This window comes from Drosophila obscura, unplaced genomic scaffold (assembly GCF_018151105.1).
Source record: "Drosophila obscura isolate BZ-5 IFL unplaced genomic scaffold, ASM1815110v1 contig_84, whole genome shotgun sequence".
Taxonomy (NCBI): domain Eukaryota; kingdom Metazoa; phylum Arthropoda; class Insecta; order Diptera; family Drosophilidae; genus Drosophila; species Drosophila obscura.
Genome location: NW_024542877.1, coordinates 1,378,049 through 1,392,318, shown reverse-complemented (window position 1 = coordinate 1,392,318; position 14,270 = coordinate 1,378,049). Strand labels below are relative to the sequence as shown.

The window sequence follows — 14,270 nt, the reverse complement described above, 5'->3', positions numbered from 1 at the left end:
ACGATTCAAGAAGTTAGCCAAGTTAGTAGTCGGACGCTAACCGCAAACGTGATGGAAGAAGCAGAAGACGAGACGTCGTGGCTACGCATGCTCTGTGATTTGGCGGGTCGAGATCAGACCGTTCAAATGGCTTACTATCGATACTTGGCGGCAGTTCGATGACTTTTTCGGAAACATCGCTAGATTTGGATTTTTTCTTCGCAACATCTGGCAACATTTGAATGTTTACATATTCGTTTCTGTGAACATTTTTCCAGTTCCAGTTCAAATCCAGCTCCGAATTAAGTTGGATTTCAAAATGAACAATAATAATAATAATAAACTATAAATCAAATAAAAATTAATATTAATATTAAATTGAAATATATCAATACCAAATTTTTTCTGAAACGTATTATTCTTCGCTAGGGTCTCTGTCGAATTTTACATGAATATGTAGTTAATTTTTAACAAATGTGTAGTTAGCGTGTAGTAACCATGTAAAACATCGACTTTGCCATCAAAATACCATTTTCAAATGACCGCCAAACTAAATTTAACGCACAAAAAATACCGACATTTTGCGATCTCAAATCGTGGTGGAATTCAAAATGGTGGTGAACTAGCTAGTACTTTAAAACTGAATATCAAAACATGGAATACGATTTCAATCAATAAAATAGAACGTTATCCCACTGTCGACAAGGGGGGTATTTAATATTTCCACGAAATTTATGTTACTTTAACATATTTTACGCATTACAGGTGAGAGATGTCGGTGGTCATTTTTGTCTTGTAAGTAAAGATGAGGATGGAGCTACAAGGAGCCTTTACAAACAGTATTATTTTCCGCGGTTGAGCAAAGGGTGCTCAACTTAATAAATAAAGGGCTCTTAAGTGGGTTATCGCACTTATGGTATATGGTATGTTATTTAAATGGTATTTCTCGAAACAGAAATTACTGGTATTTAGTGGTATTTATTTTTTGGTCGGATGGTATTTTCTATCGTTATCGGCGCGGTCACGCTAATTCACATTTCGTAGTCGTCAATTTCCCGTGTAAATTGTAAATAATATAGAATTTCGGGAAACGAATCAACCGAAATTCGTACCGTATCAGATGAATCTGGATATGTCTGAGATAATTGAGTTTGTGCTGCCTCCAAGCGACTATCCCAGTGAGGACAATGTCATTTCTGTGGGAAATGTGGGTGCCGTCAACGAGGACGCTACCTATGTTGTTTTGGACGGCCTGAGCAATGAATACGATGAGGATTTTCTCATCGTCAACGAGGAGCTCCACGAAGATGAGATGCAGTTGGAGGAGCCCGATCTTGACCAGCAGCTGGACAACGATCAGCAGCAGCAGCAGCTCTTGCCGCACGAGCAGTATGTGGTGACGGAGCTGGCGTCCGAAATGGATGAGATGGTCGAAGAAGACGACGACAATGAGTTCGAGCAGTACTACAAACAACCGGCTGTTTTCGAAGGGACAGAGGAGCCCGAGGCGGAGACAGAGCCGGAGCTGGAGCCAGAACCAGAGCTGGACCAAGACTCTTCTCTGGACCCCGAGCCCGAGCACGAGCCCGATCTGGAGTTTGTGCCCTCGCCAGTGCCAGTCAAGAAATTCAAAGCCAACCCGCAAAGTCTCATACGCACCTACAACACCTTCCTCGACGAGGAAGAGCCCGCACAGTATGTGGAGCCCAGCAAAAAATTGCTGGACGTGTTCAAGGGACCTCGCCGCTATCTGCTATTTGACGACCTCTTGGCCACAATAGTCGACTTCGATGAGAACACCACACCGATTGTGGAGTTTTCAATGACCACCGCTTTGCTGGACGACAAGCTTCCCGTCGAGTGCGGCATATGTCCAGATGTGATGCACAAGTCCAAGCTGTCCAAGCATCAAAAATTGCATCTGGTACCTGGAACCAATCGTTATTCTTGCATCTACTGTGCGGAAACGTATCGTGATTGTAAATACCTGGCCGGTCATGCCCGCCGACACATGGGCATACGTCCGTACGTCTGTCACGTATGCAAATTGTATTTCTCTACCAAGCAGGATCTGCGTGTACACAACCAGCGACGGCACCAGAAGAAGGAGCACGTCTGCGAGCTGTGCGGCAAAACGTTTGCCCAGAACACGCAGCTCAAGCGCCATCGGGAGGCTACGCACGAGAAGAAGCGTCGTTTCCAGTGCCAGAGCTGCCAGAAGGCCTACTACAAGAATTTCTCACTGCAGGAGCATATACGCAACGTGCACATGGGCAAGCGTCGAATGCTGAAGTGTCCCTTCTGTGGTATGCAGTGTCGCGACGCGCACAAGATGGCTCGCCATCGCAAGGAGATGCACCTAAACCAGGACTCGTTCGTGTGTCACCTGTGCCAGGAGGAGTTTACCGACATCAACTATTTCGATGCGCACAAGCGTTCCATTCAGTGCCGCACCAATACAAAACGTTTTGTCAAGGAAGTACATCCGGGGGCGTCCGGCTCCGGCGACACAAGTGGACTGGCTGAGAACGATGAGGACGCAATGGGGGGCATGGAGGACGAGTTCGATGAGGATGCTGGTCTGCTGTTCGAAGAGACGAATCCCGATGACCCCGATGGAGGTGAATATGCCAGTGGTACCTATTTCCAAGAGGTTGATCCGCGCTATGTCCAGATATCCGACTACGATGGGCAGATGGTGGAGGGTGTTGTGCTGCACGAAGAGGAGCCAGAAGAAGAGTCTTTCAACGAGCAAAAATACTATGCCACAATGCAACAGAAAAGCCAGCCAGAGCATTCCGTTGAACAGGAAGTGAACACCGATGAGCTGATTTATGAAATCACTCTGAAGACTGAGGATGATAATTAGGAAGGTGGTGTAGACGGCCTAATACACCCCTATCCACACACTCCCCCCCCACCATCCCACTCACACACATGTTTTCCGCACATTTGGGCAGTATGTAAATAGATTAAAATTGAACATACATAAATAGGTGCATAGCCTATCAATCAAAAACAAAACAAAACAAAAGGCAGAAATACATTTAATGAACATTCAATAAACAACTTGGACTGTAGCAGCAGGGCTGTATTCGACATGGCATCAGAGTGCCAGAAATGCAACCTCGCTGACGCAGGGCGGCTTAGGATAAATAATGCTAAAATCGGTCAGAATCAGAATCATTGACAAGGATAAAGGAATCAACGCTTGCAGAGCAGGGCAGCCATTACTCGGCAAATTGAAAATTTTCCATTCATTTGCCATTCGCAGTGCCCAGACTGGATGACGTCAACGAGATGTAAATTCAATACATCCAAATGTACTGTACTATTTGCGATACTATCGATAGTTGCGGGGAATGCGACTTGTCGCACGACGGCACAAGCAAAAAACAAACGCCATATGAAAATTTTAATGTGAGGCGAAAACAAACAAAAAATGTTACTACCGGGAGCCTGGCAACCTTTGATCCTTCGATCAAACAACTATTTTGAGCATAACACAGCGCTGGATGTCGGAAAGCAGCTAACCGAAATTTCCAACAGAGCAAAGCCAAAGACAAAGCCGAGATTCATCTACAGATTTGCGATTGAATCATGGATGAAGACGATGAAGTCGAGATCAATGCAGAGACGGATCTGCTCAGCGAGCCCAGTCACGGCGAGGAGGAGGAAGTCGAGTCGGATGCCGAGGCCCTGGACAGCTGGGAGACCTTCCACGAGCACATAGATGCCCTCATCGTAAACGAGCATTGCGATGTACCCGTACGCAAGCTGGACGAACGTCGCCGGACTGTACTGAACCGGGTGCGCAATCAGTTCCAGACTGCACCGAAGGGAACAGCCGAGCGTTGTGCCACAGAGAAGCCGCTGATCGATCAACAGCTGGAGTTGTCCAGCCAGCGGCTGGATGAGCTGGTACGCTTCGGGGATGAGCTCGTCACCAATGTGCGGGTGGCGAACGAGCGGCGTGAGCTGAACCGGCGGATGTTCGAGGCCACGCAGCAGGCCCAGACACAGCTGAAGCTGCAGCGCGAGAGCATCGAGACAATGGCCAAATTCGAGGACATTAAGGCACGCTGGACGGAGCTGGAGGATATCAACGAGCCGATGATGCTCTGGGACCAGATCGAGGACCAAAAGAAGCGCATCGCCGAGATAATGCAGCGCAAGGATGAGATGATTGACGCATGCCAGAAGGAGGTCGATCGCATAAATGCCAAATACGACTTCGACCGGGAGCGCCAGTCCCAAGACCTGTGCTGCCTGGTTGAGCGCGTCGACCACCAGGTGGAGGTGCTAAAGGAGGCCTACAAGCAGCATCTGCAAATGCTGCGCCACACCATCGAGGAGGAGCGCCAGCTGTTCGCCGTCAGTGCCGTGGAGAAGTGGCGCACCTTCTTCGATGCCCTCAACAAGAACTTTGATGAGAAGGCCAATTTGGTGCGCACCCGCCAGCAGTTCTACGCAAATCAGACCCAGCACATCAACGCCTCCCAGGAGGAGTTGACCAAGAGCACACGCATCCGCCTGGAGAAGGAGTGCGAACGCCTGGAGCTTGAGCTGCGACGCACGCGCGACAACGTGCTGATGAACTCGGAGAAGCTCGACTACAACTACCAGGTGCTGCAGAAGCGCAACGAGGAGAACGTGATCATCAACAACCAGCAGAAGCGGCGGGTGGCCCGCCTCCATGAATCGATTGGACGCATTCGTCGCAGCCTGAAGAATCTTCAGCTGTCGGGCAAGCGGAACATAGAACGTCTGTCGCAGGACATCTATAAGCTGCACGCCAATATCCACGATATGGAGACGAAGGCCCACCAGGCGCGCCTCAACAACAAGGAGAAGTTCAACCGCATCTGGGAGATCAACTTCAAGGAGCTGAATCTGCTTGTGGATCGTGTCTATCACATCGACCGCATTATTCACGAGCAGCAGCTGGCCCTAAACTGGCAGCGTCCCATTCCACCGATACTGAACATCAACAGGGCGCGCCAGAAGCACAACAACGTATTGGAGCGATTCGATTTGCGTATAGGTCGGGTGCCCAAGAACCGGGTGCTCAACAAGAGTGGTGGCAAGTTCAAGCCGGACATCAAGGAGCTGCCAATTGAGTCGTTGCGTCTGATGCGCAACTTGGTCCGAAAGCTGGCGGATCGTGGTGGCTTTCTCATCGAGCAGCGCCTAATCAAGATACTCGAGCCGTATTCGGAGGAGGACAAGTGCCTGGTGCGACTGGACAACATATTTGCTGCTCTGCGAATTCAGCGTCTGTCCGATGTCCAGGAGCTGACCCAGGTATTTCTGCCCTATACTTACTGTCCCAACTGTCAACCGGGCGGACTGAGTCCCCGCAAGTGCGCCGAGGTCTTCATGAAGCATCAGAAGTCCAGCCGACTGGACCCAGACGCGCAGGTTCAACAGGACGAACAGGAGCTGCATCGCGAACAGGAGCACCATTCGGATACGTTCAGGGTGAAGGGTCATGTGACGACCAAAGTCTGCAAGAATCACTATCTGGTGATGGAGCCGGCCCTGTGCTTGCACGCCATGAACCTCTACACGACCAAGATGCACAAACACATTTACCACAGCCTGCCCGGCCGCCAATCGATTGCTGTCAACTTAATCCAGTTTACCGACGATGATATACGCAAATTCTGGCGCAAGTTTGCCGGCTGCTTCCCAGCGGCCAAGTGCAAGCTGTGGAAGACGCTCGAGCATGGCCTCAATCACTACGTGGAGGTGCTGAAGATGCGTGTCCAGTACGATGCGGAGGTTGTGTTCCTGCGACGCCAGAACGAGGAGCTGCGCCATCTGCTGCAGAAGTTCAAAGTATAATCTTTAACATTACCATACTCATATCACACACACACACATAATTGATGCCATTTTCGATACCCTTTTTCGCTCCAAATTAAGTAAGCTTCACTTTGCTGGCTCTCTCGAATCCTTCGATTCACATCTTTCGGTCTGCGCTTGATAAATTCTGATTGTGCTTTTCCCAGCCCAGCCATCGCTCCAGCTTTGATCACCGTTACATGGAAACACACACTTTAAAAGCTCTCCCCGTGCGACTGCACTTGTACAATACCCAACGCAACGCAAAAATATTCTCGCGAGTATTTGTTGGATTAAAGATCAAGCCCTGAGCTGGATTTCTCTAATCTGCACTAATTTGCACTTTTGATCTGTTCTCTGATCTGGCGCTCGATAAATTCTAACGTCTGCTTTGCCCTGCCCTGCCTCTTTTTGCTCTTTGACATCGTGCCGTCCCGCTCTAAGCTGTGGCTAAACCAAAACATTGAAACCAGGCATTACACTACCCAACACATTATCTGATCAATTGTAAACATCATTTGCGATAGGGATAGGGTATATAGAGGCCATGATATTATATAAATGGAATAACACGGCAATTGTAATCATTAATTTGTGAATAAATGATTCAACTTTTAGTTTTTGCTTACCCATTAAATATTCTTTTAGTAGAGATATTCCCACCAGCCTTTGTGGTGGTATTTTTATAGTATATAAGCTTAAGATAAGGTAGGAAAAGTATAGAAATAAATAAATTAAAACAAAGTTAAGACTTTGTATATATATGCTAGCCAAAGTAATGATTGATCTCAAAACAGTTCTTTGAAGATAATCCCAACGAATCCCAATTGAATTTGGATCTGCCATTAAAACGAGCGCAGCCTTAGCAATCGTCTGGTACCTGAAAGCCGCAAAAATGCTGCTGCATAGTGTTATTATCAGCTTATGATAAAGTGGTGCCCCTGGGCCGCCTGCCTGCCATAAAGTGTTGGTGCTGCCGCCGGCACTGGGCTGGGATCGGCGCTGTTGCGGTGCTGCCGATGGATTGTCCATTCAATTGGCTCAAAGTGCACGGCGCGCAGCGCACGAAACAACAAATAAATGTTTAAAGTGCAAATAAACGGCATTTATCGGTGAGTTTTATTGGTCAGCATACGATAAAATTAACAGTCGCCGATCCGATCTGATCCGCTCGTTGAAGGCTGCTGCTTCTGCTGGTGGGGCGTCGCGGCGACGCTGGCGGTGTTTCCCGGTGTTTAAACCAGCCAACGGTTGTAATATTAGTACACATAATTAAACAGAAGCGTAATCTTATCATCGCTCACTGCTCGCTGTGTTTTGTCGTTTTGTTTCGTTTCTGTTACTTTTGTGAGGTGTCGCGACACACAGCACGCAACAACGCAAACTGAAGCCCATAATGAGACAGCAGCCGACGATTATTCCTTCCAGCCAATTGGTGTCCATTGCCGCCGCCGAGCAGGAGATGGCCGCCCTGGCAGCATTGGCCCGGCAAAGGGCGGCGGAGCAGGCCAACTACTCGGACTGCCTGGAGGATGTGCAGCTGTTTGCCCAGCTGGATGAGCTGAGGGGCTACGACGACACTGATGACATGGAGATGATGTCGCCTGGCGCAGACTTTGACCTGATCGATCTGGTGAACGGGGTGAGCTCTTCCACTCAATCCAGACAGGACCATAACCAAGCAATCACACACCACACAGGCCCTAGATTCCACTGGCAATCCCACGCGACTGCAGAACAAGCCCCAGCGGAGCACTAAACAGCGGCAGCGATCACCGCATGTTTGCGACGTGTGCGGCAGACGCTTCTCGGAGGCCTACAACCTGCGCATACACAAGATGACGCACACGGACGAGAAGCCGCACGTTTGCGATGGCTGCGGCAAGGGGTTCCGGCAGTTGAACAAGCTGCGCATCCACTATGTCACCCATACGCCGGATAGGCCGCACAAGTGCGACATATGCGGCAAGGGCTTTCGCTATGCCAACTACCTGGCCGTCCATCGTCGTCTCCACACTGGCGAGAAGCCGTATTCGTGTTTGGTCAAGGAGTGCGATCTGTCCTTTCACTCAATTCATGCACGTCGCATCCACACCAAGCTGCAGCATGCGGCGCCCGCTCAGTCGGATGCCGAGCAGGAGCAGCCACTAACTGCGTTGGAGGCGATCACAGGCACTTCATCGCTGAGCTACACCTGCCCCATCTGCGGCCGAGTGCTCACAGATCAGTGCTACCTGAATACGCACCTGAAGCGGCACTACAACCAGCGTGACTTTCCCTGCCCACAGCCGCAGTGCGGCAAGCGCTTCTTCAGCTCGTCGGAGGTGAAGCATCACCAGATCGCCCACACCCAATATCGGCCGTACGCGTGCACCCAGTGCCCGGCCCGATTCCTAAGGAAATCCAATTACAAACAGCATTTGAAGATCCATGAGCGCTGAGACGCGCGAAGCGGGAGAGAAGAGTCCAGCATCTGATTGTTTGTTTGCCTTTTGGGTTTGGTTTTGGTCTTGGTCTTGGTTTAGCTTTGGCTTTTTGTTTGTTTTTTAATTGATGTAAGTGTTTATTTAAATATACGTTCCATATGTTTGTCTTTATCTGTATGTTTTGTATATTAGATATATCGGTATATATATATATATATATGTATATGTATATACTTGTATTTATACGTTATGTATATGTACGGTATGGGTAGGTTAGGGTAGGGTATGGGTCTCCCTACCGTTGATCTGACTGTTTTAAAGGGCTCTCCTCTTCCTGCTGTTGTTGTTGTTGATCTCTGTGTGTGTTGTGTGTAAGCATAACTTATAGATTAAATTACAATTACATTATTTTGTGTGGGGATCTGATCTCTACCAAGAGTATACATACAATATATAAAAACAAGCGATTGGTTTAGCTTAAATTATAATCGTTAAGGGGCGTTTTGTTTCCGTGTCGATTTCCAATCGTGATTAGATCCATCTCATATCATTTATTCGGTTCATGTTCATGTTCATTCAACGATGACAAAAGCAACAAAATAAAAACCACTCGCATACAAAATATTTTTGGTTGATTGATATAAAAAAAAAAACAAAGTAAAACACAAACAAAAAATAAAGAAATTAACTTACATCTAAAACTGGGTTCGGGGGATCTCACTAGAAGCCTAGACAAGCAAAATGTAATTACATATTATAGATGAAGACTTAAAAGCTATGACCCAAGAAAGAGCGCACACTTGCCACAAGCAAAATCAGAGTTAAGTTCGGCGACAGCAGTGTGGGGAGGTAGTACAGTCCATGTACGTGATGGGTGTGTGTATATTGAATTTCTGAGCATACCGAGAGAGTGTAAATTGTAATTGACATTTGAGCTATGGTTCTATTCCTTACAGAATAAATGCAGTTTTTGAAATTGTGTACAGCTCTCTCTCTCATGCTACTAGCATTTACTAGGAGCAGGCGGAGAGGTTTCCCCATTTGGTTGGCTACTTTTGGTTATTTGTGGTTCGCTCATTTTGTTTGGGGCAAGTGCTTTGCATGTACATATATGTATCTACGACTAACAAAAGTTGTTTTTTTTGCATGCTTAAATTTGTTTGTTGGTTTAGTTCAAGAGTTTCTTCAACACACACACACACGCACACACACATGCAATCGAAACGTTTAACAACCATCAATCAAATATGACATTTCCCATCTCAATTGTCCCACGTTCCCAAGTGGCAACAGGTCCCCTCTCCATTGTCCAACCGATTATCCTGTGTCTATATATATATAAATTTGTTCCTGCCTTCCCTTCCCTTCCCTCCTTCTTCTGGCTTTCTCTGGTGTTTTATGTACAATATGTAGCGTGTGGGGGCTCTGATTTCTGTTCTGTTCTATTTTGTATGGTTTTTGTTTTATATTTTTGTGTGTGTAAGCTTCCAGCTTGATAAATCCCAGTTTCTGTTCTTCATTTTTGTTCCACTCTCTCTCTCTCTCTCTCTCTCTGTCTCTGCTCTTTTCTATATAGCAAATATATATTCCAAATCACCGATTTATATGTATGTTTGTTTGTTTTGCTTCTTTCACAAAGAATTTCGACTGTCGCTTCCAGCGCTAATCTCCCGTCCCCCACCACACACGCATGGGGGTTTCCGTACTCTTTGATCCTGTTTTTTGTGTATCATAAAATATATGTCTCGGTTTTCCCGAAGCTGCCTGGATTATATTATCGAAAAAAAAAAAACTGCAACATCTCTCACGTTTCCACCTACACAATATAGACCCTAAAACATGTATAGACCCTCTCATATATGTATATACGTTTCTAAAGATATATGCATCTGCTGCATATCTGCTATATGTAGTATGTGTGAGTGTTTGTTCTCTTTGTATATGGGATATACATATACATATCTGAATCTGTTTTTGCATCTACTTTTGGCGCTTTTCATTCATTTTTGTATGCCTGAAAACTTATTTCCTATGTGCTCTGCTGCCTCACGATTGCCGATTGCCGATTCCCGGTTCCAATTCCCCTTCACGCTCAAAAGTATGCAATGCAATGCACTGCAGATTCTGGGAATGGGAACAGGGAACAGGGAACGCCCTACATTTTTGTGTGTTGCGTTAGGTCTTCTACGATCCTAGGCTGCCTACGACATGGAGCTGCAGGGCAGTCGCGGCGATCCCATTTGGGTGAGAACGCGATCCAGCCACTGGAGCGGCCCATTCAGATGCAACTCAATCCAGCAGGGCGTTGACGTGACCGTCTGGCGGCGATACTCGGCTCCCCAGCCCTTCACGAAGGACATTCGAATGGTGCACATGCGTGTCAGCTGGTAGACGGCCTCGAATCCCTGCGACACGGACTGGGAGAGAAGGGCGGCAAACTCCTGATTGTTGAAGATCTTCAGATTACAGCCGGGCGGGATTTTACAAACGGTGGCCGGATGCCAGCCGTAACGCTGATTGCAGTTCGGACTCTGCACGAATATGGACGAATCGCTGAGGCATTCGGCAAAGACCTCGCCCCCAATGTAGTAGAGGCGAACGCCCTTGCCGATGTGACGGCGTGTCTGCTCGACGACATCGTTGCGATTCACATTGGAGAGCAGACCGAGACAGAAGCGCTCCGAATTGGAGGGATCTGTGAAGCCGTCCACCGTAATAGAGGGCTGGGAGGCATGAAAGGTCTCGCCGACCCGCGTGTTCAGCTCGTAGTAGGAGATGGAGCACCAGAAGGCTGGCTCGTGGTACATCACTGGGGCGGCATCGGCGGGCGGCGTCAGGCGCGACATGTTCATGTTGTCATTGGGATCGATCGGGTCCCCATCCTCGCTCATGTAGCCGGGTGGCGGGGTGCCCGTGTTGGGAATGCTGCTGCCCACACTGAGCACGCTCGACTGCGAGTCCATGTTCTGTCCAAACGATAGTGGCTGCTGGTAGGACGAGGATGACGATGAGGATGTGGCCGAGACGGACACTGAAGCGGAGGCTGATGCTGAGGAGGAGGTGACCGGACCGCTGCCACCACCCAATTCCATATACTGCGGCGGACTCAACGAGGCGCTGCGTATTATCGCAGCATTATAATCGGTATTATTTGGTATCTGATGCGTGTGGTTGTCCAACGGATAGTCTACTATGGAATCGGGTGGTGTGGGCAGCGACTTGGGCACCAATATCGACAGCTCGATCTTCTTGTAGTGATACGGATTGATGCAGATCTCGTCCTTGCGCAAGTGGAAGGCGTACTCGCAGTGATCCAGCGGCTTCAATTCATTCTGTGACTGCAAATCCGGCCAGCGCCATAGGCGGCAGTAGATGACGTGCGGCAGACCCTTCCGCAGATGCTCGCCGGGGGGGACGGGCTTACTGCGCGGCACTGTCACGCAGCGCGTCTGGCAGTTCTGTGTGGATATGGCACGCTCTAGCTCCTCCAGCTGCGAGTTCTTCTTGATCTTCTTCACCAGATTCTTGACGGCCTTCTCCGACCACTTGCCCTCGACGGTGTTGTCCTCGTTGCCCTTTTTGAGTGCTAACAAACGTTTGACCACTTGCGGGGTGAATGGCAACATCTCACGGTCGGTGGACACCAGAGCCACACGCGCACACAACGGCACAAGGGGTGGGGGGCTGGGGCTGGGGCTGGTTCTGGCTCTGGCTCTCTGCTGCTCCTGGCTGAAGCTCTGTGCGGATCGGGTGGATGCAGCAGCAGTTGAAGATTTAAAGACCTCTCTCTCTCTCTCTGTCTCTATATGATCTGGGGGGGAATTTTCTTTGAATGCAATTTGTGCAAATTCAAAAAATTCCTTTCCGTTCCCTCTCTCCCTGAGCGTTTGGCGAGGCGTGGAGCGTTGTCAGCGTTTCTAGAATTGTTTTATACAGTTAGTTTTTGATCAGCCTCTATGTGTGTGTGGGTACATGTGTGTGTGCGGCATGCTAAAATAATTAAAACTTGATAATTTGCATGCATGTGTGTGTGTGTGCGATTTGATTCCACTTGTACATGAGCCTGCGCTGCGGACTGGCTGGATCTGATAAAAAAAACACTACCCTACCGACCGATGTGTTGATGACGATGCTGGTGATAATTGGCGGTTCTACACGGGTCGCGCTGCTTGCTGTTTCTAGTGGCTAATGGTGTGCATGTGCGATTTGATATGGCATCGCGGTAATCTAACAATTTTGGCCATTGATTTCGATTTCAACTCTGGGCCATAAAATGCAATCGTCTTGTGGGAGAGATTCGGCATGCGTAGGTGTAAAGGCAGACATCAAAACGGCACATCTATTATACTGCGCCATGTGTGTGTTTGTGCTTCTGTTGTTATTTGCCATTACTGCTTGTCGCTAGTGCTGTTATAGTATGTATTGTGTGAGCCAAACAAGGTCAAATATCTGTCTGCAGAAACACACACACACACACGGGGGGATACACAAACGGAGGCATGGGACAGACGAAACTTTGAAAACAAGACGCTTTAAATTATTGTTCGTCAAAGCTATTGAGATATTTGCGGGCCAGACTTTTTGGATTTTTCCATTAACAGAGGTGGCTGGCTATATATCATGTCGCGAACATGAGATTTTGTCACTTTATTTCAAGTTTTATGCTTTTTATTTTCCTCTGCAATCGCAATCGGGGAGGATGGGGGATGACAAGAAATTCAACACACACACACACGCATGCACATACGCACACAAGCATGGGTTCTTTGATTTTGAATGTATCCATTTTACCTGTACAAGCGTTTTTGCAAAAACGGCACTGGCACTGCTGCACTCCAACTCCACTTCCGCTGCTCCGCTGGCCAGCCGATGGCAATCCAAGAGTTAGACGGGCAATTAAGACAAGTATCAGCACACTTCCACTTTTGAATGCAATTGCAATTGCGTTGCGATGCGTTGGTGGGAAAACAGGGACGAGAACCACGACAGCGACGACGACAACCAAGCGGCACCGGAACCGGGCGCGTACATCAAGGTGCTGGAGCAGAGGGGGCGGGTGTTTGGGGGTGGCCACCGTTTTTCAATTTGTGTATATCTTTTGCGCGCGCCAGAAAGTGACAGCTAGACACACAAGCAAAAACACAAGAACCGCAACACACACAAACACGCACACAGTCACAACAAAGAATTGTATTCTATGTTCCTTTGCGCCGTCTGCTGCTGCTACAGCTACTGCTGACCTTTCGCACTTTATGGATACTTTTCTAGTCCCCTTTCCACCGCCACAGCTGTTTTTGTCACTTTTCGAGTCGGCTCCACTGGCTCTCGTCCGAATTGTTGATTACTTAATGCCCGTTTTTACTTGACTTTTCTGATTGTGCGTAATATCATGCGTCTCCTGTGGGGCCTGAGATCTATTCCGAAAAAACCACACCACTGTGTCTGCGTCTGCTGCTGTTTATTTCACATATACGCAGTTCTTATTCGCTTCTGCTTTGCTTCTTGCTTCTTTTCCCTATGCATATGCTGTCGGGTGTGCCTGTAGTGGTGTCTGTGTGAAGGTGTGTGTGCCCGCTGTCTTTGTCATTATCGAGTTGACTATCGATGCGAATTTCGCGTGGGACTAGTTTATTTTGCCACTTATTATGCAACCGAGTAAAACCAAACGGTTAATTAACTGATAACAATATTTTCTATAAATTGGTCTAGGACCGCCTGAGCGCACTAACATTTGATCACACACTTAATTTTCGAGCTATCGATACTCGACTTTTGCCGGATAATGGCTGTCTGGCAACGCTGCAACATAACGTCGAGTTAATTCTAATTAGCAAGTTTATAATAGCAAAACATCATAAGCACGGATATACCGTGGTTAAAAATATACGTATGTACATATAATAGTCATAATTAATATTATAGATCAGATGAGTTGCTTCTGCGAGCTATAGTTTACCGATAATTCGAGGCGACAGGCTTTCGAATTTGAATGCACTGCTAGGGATTGGCGACGAGAAT

General features: G+C 47.9%; 4 protein-coding genes across 4 annotated transcripts; 3 read left to right on the top strand and 1 right to left on the bottom strand.

The window, feature by feature from the left end:
• Positions 1–990: 990 nt before the first annotated feature.
• On the top strand, positions 991–3,006 carry LOC111069000 (oocyte zinc finger protein XlCOF7.2). Its single transcript, XM_022358875.2, has one exon. It carries the CDS (start codon positions 1,100–1,102, stop codon positions 2,846–2,848), a length of 1,749 nt encoding a protein of 582 aa, XP_022214567.2. The 5' UTR covers positions 991–1,099; the 3' UTR covers positions 2,849–3,006.
• A 223-nt stretch (positions 3,007–3,229) lies between these two features.
• On the top strand, positions 3,230–6,465 carry LOC111068999 (dynein regulatory complex protein 1 homolog). The gene has a single exon (XM_022358874.2). It carries the CDS (start codon positions 3,580–3,582, stop codon positions 5,824–5,826), a length of 2,247 nt encoding a protein of 748 aa, XP_022214566.2. The 5' UTR covers positions 3,230–3,579; the 3' UTR covers positions 5,827–6,465.
• A 321-nt stretch (positions 6,466–6,786) lies between these two features.
• LOC111069070 (zinc finger protein 724) lies at positions 6,787–8,329 on the top strand. Its single transcript, XM_022358963.2, has 3 exons — positions 6,787–6,938; positions 7,255–7,468; positions 7,527–8,329. Exons 1-3 carry the CDS (start codon positions 6,907–6,909, stop codon positions 8,265–8,267), a joined length of 987 nt encoding a protein of 328 aa, XP_022214655.2. The 5' UTR covers positions 6,787–6,906; the 3' UTR covers positions 8,268–8,329.
• A 1,984-nt stretch (positions 8,330–10,313) lies between these two features.
• Positions 10,314–13,928, bottom strand: LOC111069068 (mothers against decapentaplegic homolog 3). The gene is made up of 2 exons (XM_022358958.2): positions 13,044–13,928; positions 10,314–12,169 (listed from the first exon to the last, which is right to left on the bottom strand). Exon 2 carries the CDS (start codon positions 11,876–11,878, stop codon positions 10,454–10,456), a length of 1,425 nt encoding a protein of 474 aa, XP_022214650.1. The 5' UTR covers positions 11,879–12,169; positions 13,044–13,928; the 3' UTR covers positions 10,314–10,453.
• Positions 13,929–14,270: the final 342 nt, after the last annotated feature.

What these genes read in the sequence shown, in the direction of transcription:
- LOC111069070 (XM_022358963.2), top strand. Translation starts at nt 6,907, where the DNA reads ATGTTTAAAGTGCAAATAAACGGCATTTATCG. An exon ending in CAAATAAACGGCATTTATCG is followed by an intron (nt 6,939 to 7,254) that starts GTGAGTTTTATT and finishes TATTCCTTCCAG; the next exon opens with CCAATTGGTGTCCATTGCCG. An exon ending in TGATCGATCTGGTGAACGGG is followed by an intron (nt 7,469 to 7,526) that starts GTGAGCTCTTCC and finishes CACACCACACAG; the next exon opens with GCCCTAGATTCCACTGGCAA.
- LOC111068999 (XM_022358874.2), top strand. Translation starts at nt 3,580, where the DNA reads ATGGATGAAGACGATGAAGTCGAGATCAATGCAGAGACGGATCTGCTC.
- LOC111069000 (XM_022358875.2), top strand. Translation starts at nt 1,100, where the DNA reads ATGAATCTGGATATGTCTGAGATAATTGAGTTTGTGCTGCCTCCAAGC.
- LOC111069068 (XM_022358958.2), bottom strand. Translation starts at nt 11,878, where the DNA reads ATGTTGCCATTCACCCCGCAAGTGGTCAAACGTTTGTTAGCACTCAAA.